Source organism: Stigmatopora argus, chromosome 8 (genome assembly GCF_051989625.1).
Source record: "Stigmatopora argus isolate UIUO_Sarg chromosome 8, RoL_Sarg_1.0, whole genome shotgun sequence".
Lineage (NCBI taxonomy): Eukaryota > Metazoa > Chordata > Actinopteri > Syngnathiformes > Syngnathidae > Stigmatopora > Stigmatopora argus.
Window position 1 is genome coordinate 1,196,153 of NC_135394.1, and position 23,897 is coordinate 1,220,049.

A 23,897-nucleotide genomic window follows, 5' to 3' on the forward strand; every position below is an offset into this window, starting at 1 on the left:
CATTTATGGGAAAAGTATAAAGAAAAAAATGAATAATGCATGCTCTGAACTTTATTAAATCACACAAACGGGAAATATTTTCAATCAAGCTGAAATAATTGAACTTGCAACTCAAAACAAAAAATGCAGGTTTTCTCAGGCTCAACATTCTCTAGTAAATGCTCTTTTTTTTTTTTTTTTTTAAAAAAGCAATTTTTCATTTTACCAATTACCTGACATTTACTAGAGAGCAAAACAGAGTTAAATATAATTTGCACAGAAATGTCAGTCAAGAATCACTTGGCACTTAATTCGTAGAGAGAGCAGCTGAGATGTTTCTCATTACTGAGCATTGGTGCAGCAGAATAGAAGCATCGTTGCGACAAGCCTCATTTTTCCAACATCAAAGGAATGACTTAAAAGTTGCTATGACGTTGTTTATGTTGGGCTACACTGTGGGCTTCACACAAGTTTCTGATGAGATCCCAATTGTTAAGTCAGCTAAGTGTGTTCAAAAATGGTGTGGAGATTGTGCTCGGCCCAAATAATGCAGTTTTAAATTGATTTTATCGGATTAAAAAGTAACCAATACCACTAACGTCAAATTTCTAAAATATCGGCATTGATATTCTGCCCGAGCGATAATCGTGCAATCTCAATTTTGTAACGTGAAAGTGTAATATTCAACCCCAAATATATTTATTTACACCGTACACAGAAATATCTTTAAGAGCACAAAATTGTTGCTCAAGTGTAACATGATGAACAAGTATGCAGTGGCTTAGTTCAGTCTTGTCACTTCTTTGCCTGGCCTTCAATAAGATCTTTAGCCTCATTAATCTTTGCTGCAAGGTATGGTGACCCACCTGCAAAAACAAGAATATTTATTGAACTGTTCAATTTATCACTGTGGATCTCCAGAATTTAAGTTGAGCCTTCCAAGTATACCTCTGTCAGGATGGTTCAGTATCATCAATTTTCTGTGGGCTTCTCTGATCTTATTCCAACTGGCCGTGGGACTGAAAGAAATCACTAGTGCTTACTTTGAATCAACACTCACAAAAGTAGAACAAGACAATGTTGGCAAAGCGTTAACATACCTTACGCCTAAAACCAGCGCAGCTTCTCTCTTAGTCATCTTTGGTTCAAATCCACCACGATAGTAGCCTCCTCCAGAAAACTGCAAAAGTCAGTCAAATGGAGCCTGCTACCATCTGTCATTTCACTTTGTAAGTACAGTAAAACCTTGACATACGAGTGCCCCGACATACAAGCAATTTGAGACAAGTAAAATTTCGAGCAAATATTTACCATGAGATAAATCGACATACGAGCTCAGTCCCGGAGCTCGTATCTCAAGGAACCACTGTAAATCATTTTTTTAATGTTTAGATTTTGATTTAAAGAGTCATACTTGTTTTTTTGGTTTGTCCCTACCTTATTGAAGTCTTACTTTCAAAAAGCAAGCTAGTACAAACACAAGCTGAAATCTATCAAGGAAGCTATAAATCATTCACTAACAAACATACACTACAATTAATAATGGTACTACAGTAATCACTTGAATATCGTGGTTAATGCGGACCAGACATGGCCACGATGGTCAAAAAAACGCAAAGTAGGGTCACCTATTTAAAAAAAAAAAGTTTCTTCTGTGCTGAGTCCTAGTAGCAAGAGTGGCTTCAGGTTACAAGTTTCCGTGGATTTTCACATTTTTATGAACTTAAAAAAATAAATAAAAATAAAGCTTCCTTGATAGATTTTCACTTCTTTTTTTTTTTTTTTTTTTACTACTTAGCTTATTTATACTAGCCCTGCTTTTTGATTTCCAAACCAAAACAAGTCAATTTATTGGCGGTATTCAAGGCGTATGATGACAATGGATATTAAGCAGGAAATTGAAAAACGTGAGTAGTGTACGCGTGACTGAGATGGCTCGCCAATACGTCTGGAAAAGCAGGACGTTTGCCCCGGAAGCCGCGGTGGAATACATGAACCTCTTTGACTTGGTTATTGCACAAGAAGGTTTAAATTTAGTGTAAAGTAAGATTAAAACTTTTTTTTAAGTGTGTGTGTATAGGAATCTAAGTCAATTTAATTTAAAGTTTGATACGTTACGAGAACAGGTATGACTGTATGTATAGTGTGTAGTTACTCAGCAAAATGGTTTGGTTGCTAGTGGACTAAAGCACGCAGTCATTTTCACCATCAAAATGTTCATCTGTGTCATTAATGTTATGAATAAATAAATCAAGCATCACCTTCTTGATTAGAATAATAGTCCATGCAACACAGGTTAACAAAATGTTAGCCAAAAAGCATCGCTCACCCTGAAAATGGTAGGCTAAAAGAACATTTTCAGTGTCAGTGATTTATGTCCATTAGTGGCTTTTTTCATCCTTCTATGGTGAATTCAAAGTAGTTTGCCACTTATAAAAATGCAATCCAATTAAAATGGTGGTAGCGAATGAACATTTGTCCAGTTGCTGCCAGACCACCTCGATGGGATAATATACACATTAAGGCAATGCAATATGTAGGCTACTGCAACAAAGCCTAAGGGTGGCCATTACACTACAACAGTGGTGGCAAACAAGTTAGACGCAAAGAGCAAAAATGTTAAACTGTTACAGTCAAAGAGCCACACCATGCAGTGACAAATCCATACAAAAATGTCATGTTTAGCTTTGAATTTTGCCATTTTGACGACAAGGGCAACAGCCTGGATAAGTACCACATTTATTCCAGTATAGTGTCCATCCATGTATAACGCGCACCCATAATTTGTGACCAAAAATTTGTATAATTTTTTATTTTTTTATTTTTCTCAGCTCAAACCAAGGATTGCACCAGTACTGGTAACTGGCAAATTCTGAACACAACATATGGTATGGAAACCTGGTAAAACAAACTACTACCAATATGAATACAATTCCCAAATGGAATTTACAATTTTAAATCCTTAAAGTCTCATTCATCATCATATTATTTAAGACTCGCTTGATTTAAATCCCAAAAAACAGGTTAATGGGAGTTTTAGTTCAAGTCCTTTGTCTTCATAGTCTGCGATATTCGAGGGAGATTACTGTACTCGCCTGACTAGGCGTGGGATGTCAGATAATAAAACGACCTAAAAAACACCATTGTCTTTTCTGAACGAATCAGTCAAAATATAGACTTTGTTCTCGTGTTTTAAAGCACGAAGACAGTCAAACTTGTTGATTAAATCTGGGTTTACCATGAAGCCAGGCAGCAGCATTCCCACACAAGGTGATGATCCGCACGCTCAGTTAATCTCTGAATAAAAATGTCCGGGAAGGCATCCACTTCCCCAAAAAAACTTGTCGCTGCCTGTTCCGGCCGGAGCCAGGTTGCGGGGCAGACCTCGCTCGTTGCCGGCATGCACCACAGGATTGCCGGCCGATGTGCCAGCCGAGAAATTAAAATTACACTTTACTCTTCCGCGTCGTCGAACCGTCAATTAGCCGTCCAAAGAGCTCTATTTTCGGATAAATGCAATGACGTCAGCCCACTGTCCGGACTTAAATGGAATCTCAACTTCCACGTTGCTCCACCTCGACATCCCGCCCTCCTCGCCAGCCATAGTGCTCTCTTTTCGGACAAGGCCGATTCCATCCTGCGTAACGTCGCCCGGGGCTTGCATTTCTTAAAAAAAATAAAACATAATAAAAATCCCCCTTCGCTTGTGCTCTCTGCCGTCCAATTCACTGAGCAAGTTTTATTTTTAAATCAGCGCCAACGACGTTAGCCCACTGCCCGGACTTACAGTGGGGCAACTAAGTATTTAGCGAACCATCAATTGTGCAAGTTATCCTACTTTAAAAGATTACAGAGGCCTGTAATTGTCAACATGGGTAAACCTCAACCATGAGAGACAGAATGTGGAAAAAAAACAGAAAATCACATTGTTTGATTTTTAAAGAATTTATTTGCAAATCATGGTGGAAAATAAGTATTTGGTCAATACCAAAAGTTCATCCCCAATACTTTGTTATGTACCCTTTGTTGGCAATAATGGAGGCGAAATGTTTTCTGTAACTCTTCACAAGCTTTTCACACACTGTTGCTCATATTTTGGCCCATTCCTCCATGCAGATCTCCTCTAGAGCAGTGATGTTTTAAGGCTGTTGTTGGGCAACACGGACTTTCAACTCCCTCCACAGATTTTCTATGGGGTTGAGCTAGGCCACTCCAGGACCTTGAAATGCTTCTTACGAAGCCACTCCTTTGTTGCCCTGGCTGAGTCTTTGGGATCATTGTCATACTGAAACCCCAACCACGTCTCATCTTCAATGTCCTTGCTGATGAAAAGATTTTAACTCAAAATCTCTCGATACATGGCTCCATTAATTCTTACCTTTACACAGATCAGTCATCCAGGTCCCTTTGCAGAAAAACAGCCCCAAAGCATGATGTTTCCACCCCCATTCTTCACAGTGGGTATGGTGTTCTTCAGATGCAATTCAGTATTCTTTCTCCTCCATTCACGAGAACCTGTGTTTCTAACTAAAAGTTATATTTTGGTTTCATCTGACCATGACACATTCTCCCAGCCCTCTTCTGGATCATCCAAATGTTCTCTAGCGAACCGCAGACAGGCCTGGATGTGTACTGGCTTCAGCAGGGGGACACGTCTGGCAGTGCAGGGTTTGAATCCCTGGCGGCGCATTGTGTTACTGATAGCAGCCTTTGTTACTGTGGTCCCAGCTCTCTGTAGGTCATTCACTAGGTACCCCTGTGTGGTTCTGGGATTTTTGCTCACCGTTCTTGTTATCATTTTGACGCCACGGGGTGAGATCTTGCATGCAGCCCCAGATCGAGGGAGATTACCAGTGGTCTTGTATGTCTTCCATTTTCTAATAATTGCTCCCACAGTTGATTTCTTTACAATTTTGTCTCTGGTGTCCTTCGACAGCTCTTTGGCCATAGTGGAGTTTGGAGTGTGAGAGACTGAGGTTGTGGACAGGTGACTTTTATACCGACAGTAAGTTAAAACAGATGCTATTAATACAGGTAACGAGTGGAGACCTCGTTAGAAGAGGTTAGACCTCTTTGAGAGCCAGAAATCTTGCTTGTTTGTAGGTGACCAAATACTTATCCTCCACTCTAATGTGGAAATAAATACTTTAAAAATCAAACAATGTGATTGTCAGTTTTTTTTCTTCCACATTCTGTCTCTCATGGTTGTGGTTTACCCATGTTGACAATTACAGGCCTCTCTAATCTTTTCAAGTAGGAGAACTTGCACAATTGGTGGTTGTCTAAATATTTATTTGCGTCACTATAAATGGAATCTCAACTTCCATGTTGCTCCACTTCGACTTACCGCCCTCGCCAGCCATAGTGCTCCGTTTTTCAGCCAATTCCATTCGGCGTAACATCGCCCGGGGCTCGCATTTCCCCCCCCCCAAAAAAAATCCCCCTTCGCTGGTGCTCTCTGCCATCAAATTCGCCAAGCAAGTTTTGTTTTCAAATAAGCTCCTCAGCGTAACGTCGCACGGGGCTCGCATTTTTGATAAAAATCCACCCTCACGGGCTCGCGGCCACCCAGAAAGCTCTATTTTCGGATAAAAATGACGGCCACTGCCCACCATTTTTTTTCCCTTAGTTGAGTTACTTTGACCTTCTTCTTCTGTCTTCCGCCATTTTCCTATTGGCAAGCGGAAGACAGGGAAAAAAATAGCCATCCGTTGCCGCCACTGTCCATTTTTCTCATCGATTTGGCCTCAAATGACAAACGGATAACCAGCCGTCCATTAATCAGTCCATGACGCACTTGTGATATCGGAGAGTTCTTTTGCGAGTGAAACATTTGTTACATTCGTTGCAACGGAAGGGTTTCATGCCCGTCTGCGTCCCGACGTGTCGTGTGGCTTCTGCTTGTGAATTTCAGCATGGATTTTCACATTTTTATGAACTTTTTTTTTCAGAAAAAAAATCAGCGATGTCAGGATCACAGTACAACAGATTCTCTTGCTATATAATCTTAAAATGCACACTGCAGGATTTACATAATATATTGGGATGTATCACAAACTGCTACAGTACAAGTCTAAACTCAAGGTCTTCTCTGTCACTAGAGGCGAACCCAGCCTGATATAAGTTATTCTAATTATCGCCATGTCAAAACTTAATGACACAACAATAGATTTCTTTGACGTGAACAAAGATCTCAGGGAGGTGACATTGAGAACTCATTCATAAGAATCTCTACTAATTCAGCCAATGATCTAATCCACACAATCACACTATGCAGAGGGAAAACCAGTCTTGCTATTAAACAAGACCTATTTGCCAAGATAAATCTGGATTTCAATTCATAGTACAGTCATACCTTTACTTACGAATGCCTCTGGGTACGAAATTTTCAGGTTACAATTTTTTAATATGCAAATGAGTAACTCCAGATACGAAAAAGATCCAAGTTACGAAATCCTCCAAAAAGTAAATGCATTTCCTTATCCAGTATTTTATTTTGAAAATATTGTCACGGATGCATTGATTCTAACTTTGGAACATCGCTAACCTCTACTGGGCTCTCATTTGATAGCTCTCATTCTATCTCATATAATGACAATAAAAGTATTCAATTCAATTGTCTGTCTCACAAAAACCACTATCCATGTTTCAAGATTCTCTCTTACATAGCTGTCCACCTCGGCTAAGTGCTCCCCTTATTAATGATTGCAATTCTCCTTAAGCGATTAAAAACCGTACAAATGCAACACGGCACATATTTACACACACACAGGGCACATGTAAATGTCTAAAATATACTACAAATCGGACAGCTTTCGGCCCTGGTAAAACGTGCTCTTGCCGTCATCTGGCGGAAAAACACGGGTATTACGTCTCACATTGTAACGGCCGCGGAGGGAATTATTTCAGCTGCACAGGTCACATTTTCAAATGCTTGATTCATTTTAAGACATTAATAAATAATTTCCTTATAATTTTCTCTCATTTTTGTGTTTTCTCACATTGGGACACTTTGATCAATTTTAAAGGGTCAGTTCAAGGGTGGGTAAACTATTCCACAAAGGCCCGCTGTGGGTGCGGGTTTTCGTTCCAACCCATTTTCACCAATCTGGTGTCCTACAAGTGCAATCAGTGGATTGCAGTCCGGTGCTTCTTGTTTTCTGCAAAAATCTCATTGGTTAAACGGTCTGTGCTGGATTGGTTGGAACAAAAACCTGCACCCACAGCGGCCCTCGAGGACCGGATGGTAGTTGTGTGAGGACCATGGAACGAATTAGAGAATTTACATATAAAGTACTGCTCTACTTATGAAATCTTCAAGTTACGAAAAACGTTCTGGAACCAATTAATTTTGGAAGTAGAGGTAGGACTGTATTCATAATTGACACAGGCGGATGAGTGGTTAGCGCGTCGGCCTCGCAGTTCTGGGGTCCTGGGTTCAAATCCAGGTCAATCCACCTCTGTGGAGTTTGCATGTTCTGCGTGGGTTTCCTCCCACATTCCAAAGACATGCAAGATAGCCTGATCGGACACTAAACTGCTCCTAGGTATGAAGGTGAGCGTTAATGGTTGGTTGTCTGTCTCCCCGTGCCCTGCGATTGGCTGGCCAGCGTTTCAGGGTGTACCCCGCCCCGTGCCCGAAGTCAGCTGGGATATGCTCCAGCACCCCCCGCGACCCTTGTGGGGATAAAGCGGTTCAGAAAATGAATGAATGAATGAATATAATTGACAACCAAAATAGTAGCACGTGGAACTCTTACATTCTTGGGGAAACTTTGAAGTGCCTGTTTGACTTGTGGCTCCATCTGCTTCATGGCCTGCATGACATAGCGACCTGGATGATGAAGAGAAGATCATTCCAGATTAAGGAACAATGAAAGTTCTACTTTAGTACTTGCCTGCAAATCCAGCTGCAGCCAAAGCTAGCCCCGCTGCCACCAAGGAACTGGCCTGAAGGACACCGGCAGCGGGTAAGCATATTGAAATAAGCCATTTGATATCAATACGAGTAAAGAAATATTGTCAGCAATAAACATTTCAGACGAAGGAACGCAAACATCGATCGCGTCGGATTGTTTGCGCGACTCCTATCATATCCAGAATTGTAGCGACAAAAGCTAATGTTAGCCTAGCCATCTAGCCATCTGATGATATTGCAATGCAAAGTTTTTTTGTTCGTCCTCTAGAATATTACAGACGTATACTTGCCATATTTCAGTGTTAGGTTTCGTTACTAACAGTTGAGCGGAATAACTTTTGACCTCATGTTTTCTGACGTCCGCTTGTTTGTGTCGGAAATGGTGAGAAATTGTCGTAAAACGCCGACATCTATCTACGACACTTGTTATTCTCCGACTATACATTGGTTATTTATTTAAGCCCTAAGCAAATACTTTCAATTTAATTGAATTCAAAACGTAAAGTTTACGTAAACGTAAACGTTTAAAATATATTTAAAACATACGTGTCCTATAGTTTGTATAGTTCTTTATACTATCAGAAATAAGCGAACACCGTATTTTTTTATCATTGTTTTTTGATTATTTTTATGTTCATTTGTTGTTATTTGTGCACTTCCCTACGTATTTATGTTGTTGACTATTTATTTTGTTGGGTACGTATTTATTCATTTCTTATTTTGTGATTATATATTTAATGTTATTTATTGATTATTTATTTATCGTTGTTATTTATTGATTATTTATTTGTCTGTTCGTTAGTTATTATTGGTGCAGTTCTTGGTGAATATTTAAATCTCTTTATACTTGTATAATGGCAATAGAAACATTTAATTCAATTGAATTCAATTTGAAATTGAGGATATATGCGTACTGGTTTCTGTAACAGCAAGGCAAGTGAACGTTAAGCGTCCACTTGAAAATGTTCAAAACAATGGAAATGACAATGTAATGGTTCAAGCTTGGGCATTCATTCATCCGTTCATAAATTTCATTTCATTTCATCTCATCTCATTTTCTGAACCGCATTATCCTCACTAGAGTCGCGGGGGGTGCTGGACCTTATCCCAGCTGACTCCGGGCCAGAGGCTGGGGACACCCTGAAATGGTGGCCAGCCAATCGCAGGGCACAAGGAGACAAACAACCATTCACACTCATACCTAGGGGCAATTTAAAGTGTCCAATCAGCCTACCATGCATGTCTTTGGAATGTGGGTGGAACCCGGAGTACCTGGAGAAAACCCACACAGGGCCAGGGAGAATATGCAACCTCCACACAGGTGGTCTTCTTTCAACTAATTATTCCATAGCTGAAAAGTACAATAAATTATTACGCAGAAGTTTGCAAAGAAACCATAGACAGTTGGGCTGCACCCAGGATTTAAGGCAAATTCTGATTGTACTGTTGAATCAGAACAAAAATTAGAAACGTCTTCGAAGTGCAGTGATATTTTTTCAATTGCTGGTCAGTTGACAAATAGAATGCGTTCGTAAACAGAAATGAATATACTATGAATGGGAATATGTTCATTATTATGTGCTTCCCCTTATTAAATAAATCAAACTCAAACTTGCGTAGAATTTGATTGGACAGTTAGCACTTAGTCAGAATTAGAACCTTCATTGGCGGCCCGGTGGAGCGAGTGGTCAGCGCGTCGGCCTCGCAGCTCTGGGGTCCTGGGTTCAAATCCAGGTCATGTCCACCAGCGTGGAGTTTGCATGTTGTGCCCACGTGGGTTTCCTCCGGGTAATCTGGTTCCCTCCCACATTCCAAAAAAATTTGCATGGTAGGCTGATTGGACATTCTAAATTGCCCCGAGGTATGGGTGTGAGTGTGCATGGTTGTCCGTATCCTTGTGCCCTGCAATCCGCTGGCCATCGATTCAGGGTGTCCCCCGCCTCTGGCCCGGAGTCAGCTGGGTTAGGGTTGAATAAAGTTTAATCTAATCTAAGTGCGTATCATAATCTCATGCTTTATTATGTTTTATGTACACAGTATTTCACATTAAGTTTATGGAATTTCTGAGACAAAATAGGATAACTAATACACTAGTTATGAGGGAGACATGGAGGTTGTTGCAGGGAAAAAAAGTTTTCTCATATTCTAGGAAACCCAAGTTGCAATGACCATTAAACTTCGAATTGTCATTTCTCACAACTGAAATGTCATAGTTGTATTATATGTTGATATAACATAACAACACTAGAGCAGGTCTTGGACGCTATCTACCATGATAAATGAACGAGGTTCTACTGTATTTCTTAGGCTCACAAAAAAAATCAATGCTCGTAAAAACAAACTTGTTTTGAAATCTACTTCACGTATGAATCAATGTTCTGAGATCGAGTGTTCAATCACAGGTTCGGTGTTCGTATGTGGGTTTTTCCTGATTTCTGAATGTGCTTTTCTCCGAGTGCTGTGGTTTCCTCCCACATCCCCAAAACTTGCATAGTAGTCTGGTTGAACATTCTAAATTGTCCCTAAGGGTGAATGGTTGTTCGTCTCCTTGTGCCCTGCGAATGGGTGGCAACCAATTCTGTGACCGGACGTTTAGTCGCCGGACTTTTGGTCGCCGGACGTTTGGTCGCCCGGAGCCAAACAACCGGTGACCAAAAGTCCGGCGACCAAAAGTCCGGCGACAAAACAAGGTAAAACAACACGGTCTACCCATCAATCAAAGCCAACAATGGCCCTGAGCAGTTTCACTGAGCGGACGTGTGAGTGTATAAGAGTTTGTATGTACATGAGTTGTCCCCTTAGGAAGGGACGTCAGTCAGGGTCTTAACAAGTTCTCCAACAAAACACAATAAAAGTACGGGAAATTTGGAGCTTTTCTTTAGCCTAATAATTAATAGGGCATTAAGTATGACTAAATAATAATTAGCAGTTTGTATTTAGGGAATTTGAGACAACAATTTTAAATGGTAATTATAATAATAATAATCGGACATAGGCCGATTATAGGTTATCAATAACCTTCCGGGCGACCAAACGTCCGGCGACCAAATGTCCGGCGACCAAACGTCCGAGTACCACAAATTCAGGGTGTCCCTCGCTTCTGCCCATTGTTGCGTGGGATAGGCTCCAGAAGCCCCACGACCTGTGTCAGGATAAGCGGTACAGAATGAATCTACTTCCGGTTAAATGTAAATTAGAACTGCATCTCAGACCCAAACTGTTTTGCTTAATGCCGTCAGATCTCTTTCCTGTACAGAGTGTAAAACCTGGACAGGTTGCCAGCAGATCATAGATCAACTTGCTGCCTCTTTTGAAACTCCCATGCATGATTTGTAATCTCAATCAATGTCTTTGGACTTGGTATGATAATTGGTTATTGTATAGGATGAGCCAGAGCATACATTGGACATAGAGTAATTAAAATTGAAACATGAGGCCCATCGTCTACCAGAGAACCAAAATACATCAGCAGCCTACAGAATAGGACAGTGAGGAGCCCAATTATTTACCCTACAATTTACATAATTACAATGTTGGTGTTTTTTCTTGAAAGCATGCCCAGTATAGAAATTGTTTAGAATCGTGTTTCTTAATAGAAAGCGTGTTCTGATACCCTGGCAGATCAACTGTCCCATCAACTCGGTCAACAGTCTGCTTTTTGAATAGGCTTTAAAAATGCCAACTGTGTGGCGAAATGCGAGTTTTGCCCCCCTAAATCATATGGAATTACAGTGCGTGTTGCATATGTTGAGCCAGTGGCAATGCAAGCACAAAGCCCACAGGAAGCAGTTATTTCTGTGTGTTTTATTAACCCAACCAAGCAATTTAATTCTTTTGTTCGGTGGAGTTCTACTTCATTGATTAACAAAAGCGGGGATATATTTTTTTCAGCCCCTTTTGAAAAGCCTGAAATGTCAAGCCTTTTAAAGGAGATTATTCTGCCTGTGCGGAATGAATAGAGCCCAGAGTAACCTTTTGTCTACAATTAAATATTCCAGCATAAATATAAAAGGAAATCAGAGATGGGGAAGATTGAGTCAGGAGAGATTGGAGAGCTAGATGCTCTGCCAGATAGTGGCAACAGCCTAGCTCTAATTAGATATGCCAGGCAGACTCTGCGCAGTCACTCTCCTCATCACGTCGGGAGAGGAAACTGCCTGAAGAGAGGACAGAGAAAACCTATCTACCCATCTGTCTGCCCGGCGTCTTCCTCTGGGCATCCGCAAGGTATTTCTAGGCTTTGTTTTGTTTTCTAATGTTGTTTTGTTTCGCCCACTGCAGTGAGAAATGGAAAGAGAGCGAGCGAGTCTTAAAGGCAATGCCTTCTGGGAACTGCATAAACAGAGACACATGAAAAGTTGGGGGAATTATTAGGATTCACGGGAGTTATTAGGAATGACAATAAGTAACTTTAGGGACCGTTTTCTGCAGCTCATGAGGATAGATTCTTAGCATATCAGGTTCTGAGTTATGTGCTGTGAATTGGATTGTGTTTTGTGGGATGCATTTGGGCTTTGCATGAGTATTGTCTGACGGGATGACTTGCTTTTCAATTAAATAAAAAATCATCTTTGAATATGTGCTAATGTGGAAATGAACATTTTTGGTACTTGAGTTGGCCAGATGCTGACCATTAAGGATTAGTAAGAATCACTTTTTCTTTGAACATATTATTTAGAGGCTGCAGTTCGCGTTGAATTAGAACGCGCCTCCGTTTCTTAGCCAGGTTATGACAGATGCCACTGAGGTTTATCTGGATTATTCTCCTGACCAATCATCTCACTGAAAAATTGTAGAGGTTCTGCCAATTAGGTGGCTGCTTATTTAACTGTTGGATATGACACATTCAGAGTTTCTCTGTGACTTTTTGGATCCAAAAGTTACAGTAAGCAAATTAAACTTGGATAAATGGCTTTGCTTTGCCAGTTTAAGGCTCAATTAATCCATAGTTAAAACTACTTTTTTCTTACTCTGAGAAATGCTCTCTTCAGATTCCAATCAGGCGTAAAAGCACATTGACACCTGCAATAGAGAATGAAAAACGAAGGGATAAATATTGAGTATAATCATTATTATACTGCAGAAGTGCAGAAGTTTTTTTATTTATTTTTATTTTTTAACCAACTATTACCTACAGTCTCCTGCTTGGCAATGACAAAATAATCTGCATAACTGCTAAACAAAACCACCACTTTAGTTTTGAGATATTGTCAAAAGCAATTTGAGAACTTGAACTTTGAAAATCACACCTTTTTATTTTCAAATGTTCTGTTTGAAAAACAAAAGGCACGGGTAAACTAAATTTTTAGTTCTGTTTTATTTATTAGTTATTTTTAGAAATATTAAGTATTCAGGTACTCTGGTTTCCTACCAAATCCCAAAAACATGCATGGTAGGCCTTGTTAAAAACTCTAAATTGGATTGGATAACTTTATTCATCCCGTATTCGGGAAATTTCGTTGTCACAGTAGCAAGAGGGTGAGGATGCAGAAATAGGAAAGGCATTTTAGACATAAATAGATAGGTAATAAGTAAGTTCATAAATAAATACATGACTAAATAAAAAATAAATAAGCGTGTTGCTGAAATATATATACATATACACATACGTGTACATACACAAATATATATATATATATATATATATATATATACATACATACACATACATATATATATATATAAGCATATGCACCTATGTGTAAGTATGAGTGTGAATGGCTGTCCATCTTCTTGTGCTCTGTGACTGGCTGACAACCAATTCTGCGTGTCTCTTGCTTGCTGCGCATAGTTGGCTGGAATAGGCTCCAACACCCACCACAGCCTTTGTGAGAATAAGCAGTATGGAAAATGAATGAATGAATATTAAACGTACATTTCCCTCACAAATTCATAAATATTCTGTTCACAGTAAACTTCAGAGCTCTAATCTCGAGTCCACGTCTGTCTGTCACAAATCTCCAATTACCAGTGCGCAGATTTAGGCAGATCACAATTGTTTGTGCCGACATGTGTATGTTTGCACATTTCACATGAGAAAAATTTGAGAACAACCCAATCCCAATTTGTATTCCATGTCTTCTGATCAAAGATAATTACACACATTAATGGCCGTATGTTTTACTTTTTTAAATGTTTCTTTTCATAATCTAAATTTTCTATGTGGAAGTGAGAATGTTCTCAAAACCTTAAAGATTTAAAAGAGACACCCCTTCTGTGCTTTGTAAAACGACTCGATTTGTGACGCTACTTCCTTGGACTAATCTGGTCGTCCAATTCCCAGGAAAAGGATTGACATACACTTCTAAATAATTGTGTGATAGCTTAGTAAGTACAGACGCTCCCCTACTTACGAACGAGTTAGGTTCCGAGCGATTGTTCATAAGTTGAATTTGTTTGTAAGTTGATTCAGTGCTATATTTTGTATTATAATTTATGTTTAAGGCCTATATAAGTATATTGAAGGTTTATATAAGTGCATTTGTATGTTTAAGGCTTGTATAAGTAACACACATTGGTTTGTACTGAAAAAAACATTTAATAAAATGGAGAGAATATGTACAGTACTGTATAGAGAGAGAGAGAGATTTATGTGTTAGAAACTGGCCGAAAGAAGCGATCTAACGACGATTGCACAGTTTTCTTCTTTTTTTCATCATAAATGATGCGGTAGCACTGTATGGCATCATTCAATTGATTTGCAAACTTTGTGCATCGTTCAATATTTGGGTCCTGCTGCTCGATCTTTCTGTTTATAAATGGTACTGACGGTCGAACGATTCAAGTTGTATATGTGCAACGCTCACCACTCTCACGCGCATCAAGCTTCGTTATTATTGCCACTCGTTTCAAATGAAATGGCTTGCCTCTTCCTTGCAACTCCCTCAATAGAAGCCTTTCGCTTTTTACCAACAATATTCAATAATGGATGCATGAGATATTTAATGATACAAATGAAAAAGGTTCTTTGCACACTGGAGATACGTTCACGCACTTCCGCATTGCAACGAAGAAGAAGGTAGATGTTGGGTGAGCTGAGCTCTCACAGCGCCAGGCGTCGGTATTAGCGGCGGAAAGAAGTACTACTCTGAAAAAGGCGCGAAATACAAAATTGGACTTACGAACATTTTTCGACTTAAACGCAATTTGCAGACATGTTCGTATGTACCGTTGTTCATAAGTTGAATGTTCGTAAGTAGGGGAGCGTCTGTATTGCCACAGCAACTTGGCAACAGATCATCTTATTCCCACTGCAAAGCTGGTTTGGTCAAATATAGTATTTTTTGTTTTAATGATTGTGTTTGCCTTTCCAACAATCCCATAAATTTAGGTTAAATAGAGTGTTAGGTTTGGTTGGGTTTTGTTATTCATTTTTCTCTGTACGCGTGTTTGCTTTTTGCCTCTTGTGTCCCTCCTAGCTTCCCTTTTCCTCTTGTTGACCAGCTGCGTGTGATTGACAATCAGTTCCTCATTCTGTCTATTTAAACCCCACATGATTGTTTCGTCATTGTCGGATCGCCTGCTTTACTCTGCTTTCCTATGTTCCATGTTCCACGTTCCATGGTTCCCCACGTTCTCCCCATCAGGTTTGATTTTGTTATTTCATTTCCAAGTCTTTGTTATTTTCTAAAAATCCTTCTATCTTTGAGCATTCCACATCCTTGCCTGCCTCCCTGTGTTTGGGTCCAGTCCACGTTGCACGCTCGAGTGAAAAAAACATAATAGGATCTAACTCATTCACTCCCAAAGACGGATATTTTTTGGAATACTACTTATTATTATCTTATTATATCAGGTAAACTCATCGCAAATGGGCGGCCCGGCGGCCTGAATGGTTATCACGTCGGCCTCACAGCACTGGGGTCCTGGGTTCAAATCCAGGTCGGCCCACCTGTGTGGAGTTTGCATGTTCTGCATGGGTTTCTTACTCTGGTTTCCTCACACATTCCAAAAACATGCATGGTAGGCTGATTGGACACTCTAAATTGCCCCTAGGCATGAATGGTTGTCCGTCTCCGCGGTCCCTGCGATTGGCTGGCCACCAATTCAGGGTAATTCCCCCGCCTCTGGCCCGAAGTTTGCTGGGATATACAGTTGTGGTAAAAAGTTTACATACACTTGTGAAGAACATAATGTCATGGCTCTCTTGAGTTTCCAGTTATTTCTACAACTCTGATTTTTCTCTGATAGTGAGTGGAACAGATACTTCTTTGTCACAAAAACATTCATGAAGTTTGGTTATTTTATGACTTTATTATGGGTTAACAGAAAAAGTGATCAAATCTGCTGGGTCAAAAATATACATACATCAACACGAATTAGCAATTTTGGTGACTTAGAAAGTTGTGTCAGTGAAATGAGCTTCATAGCATGGCCTCTTATCTTCTTGTGAGTGATTATGAGTGACTACAGCTGGTGACCTCTCTGAGGCTATTTAAATAGGGCTCATTGGATGCAAACGCCCACAAACGCTACAATGGGAAAGTCAAAGGAGCTCAGCATGGATCTGAAAAAGCGAATCCTTTACTTGAACAAGTCAGGAAAGTCACTTGGAGCCATTTCAAAGCATCTGCAGGTCCCAAGAGCAACAGTGCAAACAATTATTTGTAAGTATAGAGTGCATGGCACTGGTTTGTCACTGCCACAATCAGGAAGAAAATGCAAGCTTTCACCTGCTATGGAGAGAAAATTGGTCAGGAGGGTGAAGATTCAACCGAGAATCACCAAAAAGCAGATCTGCCAAGAATTACAAGCTGCTGGAACACAGGTGTCAGTGTCCACAGTCAAGCGTGTTTTGCATCTCCATGGACTGAGAGGCTGCCGTGCAAGAAGGAATGCTCCAAAAGCGGCACCTTAAGGCTCGACTGAAGTTTGCTGCTGATCACATGGACAAAGATAAGACCTACTGGAGGAAAGTTCTGTGGTGAGACGAAACAAAAATCGAGCTGTTTGGCCACAATGCCCAGCAATATGTTTGGAGGAGAAAAGGCCAAGTACACCATGCCTACCGTCAAGCACAGTGATGGTAGTATTATGCTGTGGGGCTGTTTTTCTGCCAATGGAACTGGTGCTTTACAGAGTGTAAATGGGATAATGAAGAAGGAGGATTACCTTCAAATTCTTCAAGATAACCTAAAGTCATCAGCCCGAAGATTGGGTCTTGGGCGCAGTTGGATGTACAAACAGGACAACGACCCCAAACACACATCAAAAGTGGTAATGGAATGGCTAAATCAGGCTAGAATTAATGTTTTAGAATGGCCTTCCCAAAGTCCTGACTTAAACCCCATTGAGAACTTTGTGGACAATGCTGAAGAAACAAGTCCATGTCAGAAAGCCATCAAATTTAACTGAACTGCACCAATTCTGTCAAGAGGAGTGGTCAAAGATTCAACCAGAAGCTTGCCAGAAGCTTTTGGATGGCTACCAAAAGCGCGTAATTGAAGTGAAAATGGCCAAGGGACATGTTACCAAATATTAGCGCTGCTGTATGTATATTTTTGACCCAGCATATTTGATCACTTTTTTTCTGTTCACCCATAATAAAGTCATAAAAGAACCAAACTTCATGAATGTTTTTGTGACAAAGAAGTATCTGTTCCAATCACTCTATCAGAGAAAAATCAGAGTTGTAGAAATAACTGCAAACTCATGACATTATGTTCTTCATTCTTCACAAGTGTATGTAAGCCTTTGACCACAACTGTATATATATATATATATATATATATATATATATATATATATATATATATATATATATATATATATATATATATATATATATATATATATATGGTAATCTCTGTAAAGCTCTGTTCCCATAACCCTGGCTCTTCTTTCATTCAACTTGAGTATTAAGAACGTAGGTAAAATTGACAGAACATAAGTAACATAGAGTAAAATGAGTCCCTGAATAAGAGCATGGGGGGAAAACCACAGAGAAGTGTGCTAGTTATCGTATGCCACAGAACCAATATACTTTTCATGTTCACGTATGCACTCGCAAGAATAGTGGCACACGCATATATAAATCTAATTTCACTTCTGGTAGACTGCTCTGTACCAGAGGGCTTTATCAGAGCTTTAGGGGCTGATTGTTGGAGTCTACAGTAATGAAAGCAGGTTGTGGGATGGCAATCCTGTTATGATAACTAAACTCAAAGGTCAAATGTTGAAATGACAGTCTGCGCTGTCTGCTGATTATGTTTGATAACGACAAATGAAATAGGCTATTGCTTTTGTCATATGTGCATTTTCATTCCATTCATATTCGGTAATGAAAAGGTTTTAGATCAACTTGTATCTCAAACAGCAAAACTCACAGACCATAAAATATGAACCAAAAAACCATGCTATGTAATACTTCAATTTCCAAATTCTGTCTCAAGACTACCTTTGAAGGGATTTAGTTTCTAGGGGGCCTTTGATACTAATTTTTGGTGTTCATTGATAACTGCTTTCTCAGTATAATCAGAGAAATTGATTTATTCCACTTCATTCTCATACAATTATGAAAACGCTTAAACATTCTTTTGTTATGATGTTGTTTCTTCAATATGCGTTTATTTTCTCCCTGTATTTCTCCCAGTTTCAGACATCTGGCTTTGGCAGACCAAATTCTACAGACTGTCAGTGCACATGTATAAATCTGCCATAATGCTGATTTTTACTTTCTCCAAAGAGGACTGCTAGCTTGGCAGAAAGGAAACAAGAATTATTTAATCAAACAGCTCTCCTTCTATATCCAGATTTGACTTTGGCTGCATAAAGCTGGTTGCATAATCCTTTTATCAAACCTTTTGATAGTATACTGGAAATAACTTGAGGAACGGAAGGAGACAGAAATATTATTAAGGTCATTTCTATCCCCAGTTTACTTACATACGCCCCTCTTTTTGCTTTCCTTTTTTAAAATGTTATCCTGGATTTTTTTTATGCCTCTGTATTGAGACCTACCTGCTGACGGACAAAGGTTCTCGCATTCCATTAGCAAATCACTGCTTTCAAACTTTAGATTTATATTTTCAGCTGGTGGTAGCATTTGTGCCCATTGGTGTTCTCTTCTCATGATAAATAACACTTGAATAAACTCATAACATAATCATAGTGTTTCTCATTTCAGCTCAAAATACTAAAGAGACCTTTTCCCATGTCTGGCAAATCGCCAATACAATATATTGGTTATGATTCTTCAATAAACAAAAAACTTCCAATCAAAACCAGGGTAGAAATAGTAACAAATAAATAAATCAAATATTGATATTTTTTCTCTTTTTCAATTATTTTGTATTATTTTCTTTCTTTTTTTAACTAAGGTCAGGTCTAAACACTTATACTGTAATACCTAGAGATACGATCTTAATGCATTCCGGGACCGAGCTTGTATGTCAATTTACTCATATCTCAAATCAATTTCTCCCATATAAAATACATGAATACAAATTAATCCATTCCCACCCTCTGAAAAAACTCCACCTAAAATAGGATATGAAATGAAAAAAACATGTTCTTAATTGTTCAGATTCACCACCTACACTCGCAGAGTAACAAATATCTATCTCGTTGTTATAATCTGTAATAAAATGTGATATTATTGTGAAGAGTCCTGTATGGAGTTCTCACCTTTGAGACACAGGGGAGTGGCTAATGGCTGTGGGCGTGGAGGAGAAGGAAAGAGACGTGATGGCAACACCTTCAGTTTGTTACACATTTGTAACACTATGTAACATAACATAAACTTTAAATTTTACATAAATGAACTTAGCTTACGAAAACCTTTGTTGTGCTATAACCGAGGCAAAGGTGTTCATGTCGCGGCTTTCAAGTCAGAACTTGCTGCTTTCGCATGCCTCACAACAGAATGTATCCCAGTTCGTTTTTTAAAGTTATCGAACCAGCCACGACTCGCTTTTAAGGTTTCCACTGGCGCTGAAGTCTCCCCTTTCTCAGCTGCTTGCTTTACTTTCAAGTCCTTACAGATTCTTAAAAGAAGCCCTTCCCTGTCCTCATGAATATCACTGAAAAGGACAACCTAGCAGCTGGATTGTTTGCTTTTATGTCAAATTTGCCTCATATCTTTGGGCAAAAATTTGGTCGGAATTATCCTTGTATCTCAAATTTCTCGTATATTGGGACACTCGTATGTCAAGGTATTACTGTATATGTAAAAGTGAGCCCTGAGGTGCTAATGGTGCCACATCTGCTGTGGGTGAAGGGACAATAAGGGTCGGTGACAAAAAAGTTAATGGGGATTTAAAAAAAAAACAGAGGGTGACTATGCCAATGAACTTCCTGCTAGAAGACAAGGATATGAATCTAAAAGAAAGCAAGCCACTCAATACCTACACAAGCTAGACGCAGGGGACACCAACTCCATTCCTCGAAGGCACCTATCCATTCTGTTTTCCATATCTTCCTTCTCGAACACACCTTAATCAAATAAACAGGATCGTTATCAGGAAGTGCCCTCGAGGATGGGATTTGGGAGCCCTGAGCCAGAGGATGCAAAACAAGAATAGCAACAAGTAAATCAAACACAAGACAAATCCACATCTAGCGAAGAATAACTAGCAGGAAAGGGTACGAGATTTCAACTTCACTCTGGCGATCCATACCTGTCAAACTGTATGGTTCGCCTGTATTTTGTACGCTATTTTTATTTATTACCAATTAATTTTTTTAACGGGTATGGTATACAGGGAAATATCATACGTTAAAATACAGAAGAAAAGGACCATGCAAACTGTATTTTCTATGGTTTATTTGCCTCCGAGCACGAAGATGACTACTATAAGACGTACTCAACGGCAACAAAGTGAAAAAAAGGTTTTATTGCAAATCTCATCTCATCTCTCATCTCATATTCTGAACCGCTTTATCTTCATTAGGGTCGCGGGGGTGCTGGAGCCTATCCCAGCTGACTCCGGGCCAGAGGCCGGGGACACCCTGAATCGGTGGCCATCCGATCGCAGGGCACAAGGAGACGGACAAACATGCACACTCAAAACCATACCTAGGGGCAATTTAGAGTGTCCAATCAGCCTATCATGCATATTTTTTTTGGAATGTGGGAGGGAACCAGAGTACCCACAGGAAACCCACGCAGGCCCAGGGAGAACATGCAAACTCCACAAAGGTGGACGTGACCTGGATTTGAAGCCAGGACCCCAGATCTGTGAGGCCGACACGCTAACCACTCGTGCCACCGGGCTACCTTTTATTGCAAATCAACTTTTATAAATACCATAAAACCTCTATTTGAGTCGCACCTCTAATTGAACGGCACCTCTAATTGACGATGAATGAGAAGTCACTCAGACACTCGACACTGATGCGTAAGGTGATGTGAATGACGAGGACAGCTACAACAGTGATGTATCACTTGATTTTCACCAGTGAATTTGTAATTACCAGTAATCGCCTTGTATTTGTGCCTTTTGTTAAAAAAATATGTATATGTTACCTGGTTTCCCACATTCCAAAGACATGCAGGGTAGGCTGATTGTACACTGTACACGTGTGCGGTCGATTGGTCGCCGTCTTTTGGTCACCGGTCTTTTGGTCGCCCGGACCGCGACAACGGGCGACCAAAAGACCGACGACCAAAAGACTGGCGACAAAACAAGGTAAAACAACACAGTCTACGCATCAATAAAAGCCAACAATGGCCATGAGCAGTTTCACTGAGCCGACGACGTGTGAGTATATAAGAGTTTGTATGTACATGAGTTGTCCCCTTAAGAAGGTACGTCAGTCAGGGTCTTAACAAGTTCTCCAACAAAAAACAATAAAAGTCCGGGAAATTTGGAGCTTTTCTTCAGCCTAATAATTAATAGGCCATTAAGTATGACTAAATAGTAATTTGCAGTTTGTATTTAGGGAATTTGAGCAACGATTTAAATGGTTATTATCAATAACCTTCTGGGCGACCAAAAGACCGGCGACCAAAAGATCGGCGACCAAAAGATCGGCGACCAAAAGACCGGCGACCAATCGACCGTGTACCGTACATTGCCCCTAGGTATGAGTGTGAAGATTAATGGTAGTTTCGACAAAAATTCATCAAACTCTAATGACATGGAATACTATTTAAATCCCCCCAGCAGAGCACAATCGTCTTTTTAAGCTTTAGACAAAAATTTGCTTTTTTGTTTTATCACCATTGTTCATCAAACTGATGAAATAATCCAGCCTTCAATCTAGACTACTGGTCAGTATGTACTACAGAAAGAAGTGGAGTCATTTCCATTAGTGGCCTTGCAAGGTTACACCTTACATTTAGGTGAGTGTGAATGATGGTCTGGTAATGGGATAACAAGTCATAGTTCATGATGTCCAAGCAATTCGAAAGCGCGCATATTTGTGTGTTTCAATTTGTAGCTCTGTGTCAAAAGTGCCATAATTATCTTCCAAAAATAAGTGCCGATTGAGTGCCCCATTGTGGGAAAACTATAGACCTCAAAGAAAGCGATAAATGAAATAACCCAGATTTTCTTTGCCGTATTTTAAAATGTGTTTGCGTCATCACACCTGTCTTGTGTGTTTTGTCTAACATGTGCTGAGGGGTTAAGGGGTCCTAATGATTAACACAATCAGCCACTTCACTTTGTACTGCATATTTAGTAGGTCAAGTTGTGCGACTTCAAGCGGTATAGACATGCAGATTCATGATGAAAGTCCAGAACTTTCTTTCTTAAAGTTCCTCTTGTCAGTCATAGAAGAAAGCTGAGAAACATTTTTGTCAAGCAGTGCGACTAAACGATCTTTGGATTGCCACACGTATAAAGGGATCCCATACAAAGCCATTCACTGCACTGAACGAACATGCCATCTGTGGGTCTTTCTTATTTCCTCTTCTCTTTTCTTCTCTTCCTTTTTCAACCCTTGTAATCAAATTTGAGCAAAATCAAATGGCGGGAGGATAGAGGAAGAGCAGTAGGGGGTGGAGGGTTCAATGAAAGTACCTTTTGTTGGTCTGAAACGAGCAAGTAATTTACAAAATGCCCTCCCTTTGTACAGAGGGCTAAAGGAAGAAAGAAATCAGTAGCTTTTAGAAGCTAGGCCTTGCGCTGCGACGGGCAAGATAATGAAAGCCGTCTTGTATTTGTGGGATAGAAAGCACCTCAAAGACTGACTGGGCCCAGGCTCAGGGTTAGCTTCATAAAAAAAAAAGAAAAAAAAGGAAAAAAGAAAAAAGCATAAAACAGTCTCGCACATACAGAGGAGTCATGTGGACTTTTGTAGACTCCTCTGTGCGGCATGCATGTGTGTGCGGGTCTTTTTGTGTTTGGCAAAGAGCAGAAAAAAACAGGATAGCAGCACTTGGCTACTCTTAGTTGAGACACTGCGAGGAACAGTCAGAGTTGTGGATGCTGAGGAAGGAGGAGGCTGCTCATCTCTTCTTACCTGTTGTGCTCTTGCAGGTTGGCCTTGCTGGCAGATCTAACAACTCCACCTTGAAGTCTGAAGGAAACATTACCCATGATCACTGTATTTATGGATTTAACGGGGATGAGGATTTCAACCTTTTCTCCCTGTCTTTTTCTCCAACACGTCTTCATGTCCTGGAATAAGACACTTGAATGCTCAAGGATAACTTCTGTCAACCTGCATGGATTATCACTCTGACCTGAGTCACCTCCAATGAGCCTGCTAATGTATTTTTATAGGTCAGTTCCTTTGGATCAATTCTGTGATTTCATTTGGATAACTTTTAAAATCACATTATAACTAAATAATGTCATTTTCTTCCAAGCTATCACAATGTAAATTGTGGTTGTTATTATTATCGTTTAGATATAGGCTCTGTCTATTTGGCCTGCACACCGTGCTCCTCGCTAGAGCGTTGCTTGAAGTCCTGTCTTTCAGCATTCACCGGTGAGTTAGGAGAGCTTTATTTTATCTCTCCTGCTTCCTTCAAAGTTGTGTACATTAGACATCTCCCGTTATTTATTTGTTTTACCATTCCAATCACTCATTTTTTTGGTGCCTTAACCAT

General features: G+C 39.9%; 1 protein-coding gene across 2 annotated transcripts; it reads right to left on the minus strand.

The window, feature by feature from the left end:
- Positions 1-33: 33 nt before the first annotated feature.
- On the minus strand, positions 34-8,329 carry dnajc19 (DnaJ (Hsp40) homolog, subfamily C, member 19). 2 transcript variants are annotated; one of them, XM_077608128.1, is made up of 6 exons: positions 8,188-8,329; positions 7,878-7,929; positions 7,740-7,813; positions 1,080-1,159; positions 928-998; positions 34-845 (listed from the first exon to the last, which is right to left on the minus strand). In XM_077608128.1, the coding sequence occupies exons 1-6, from the start codon at positions 8,188-8,190 to the stop codon at positions 775-777; spliced, it is 351 nt and encodes a 116-aa protein (XP_077464254.1). In that variant the 5' UTR covers positions 8,191-8,329; the 3' UTR covers positions 34-774. The 2 variants fall into 2 exon arrangements, with proteins under 2 accessions (XP_077464254.1, XP_077464255.1); XM_077608129.1 differs by lacking the exon at positions 7,878-7,929 and having other exon boundaries at positions 8,188-8,306.
- Positions 8,330-23,897: the final 15,568 nt, after the last annotated feature.

Coding starts and splice junctions, on each gene's coding strand:
- dnajc19 (XM_077608128.1), bottom strand. Junction 7,814..7,877: donor GGCTGCAGCTGGATTTGCAG/GCAAGTACTAAA, acceptor TTCATCATCCAG/GTCGCTATGTCATGCAGGCC. Junction 1,160..7,739: donor TTCAAAGTTTCCCCAAGAAT/GTAAGAGTTCCA, acceptor TGACTTTTGCAG/TTTTCTGGAGGAGGCTACTA.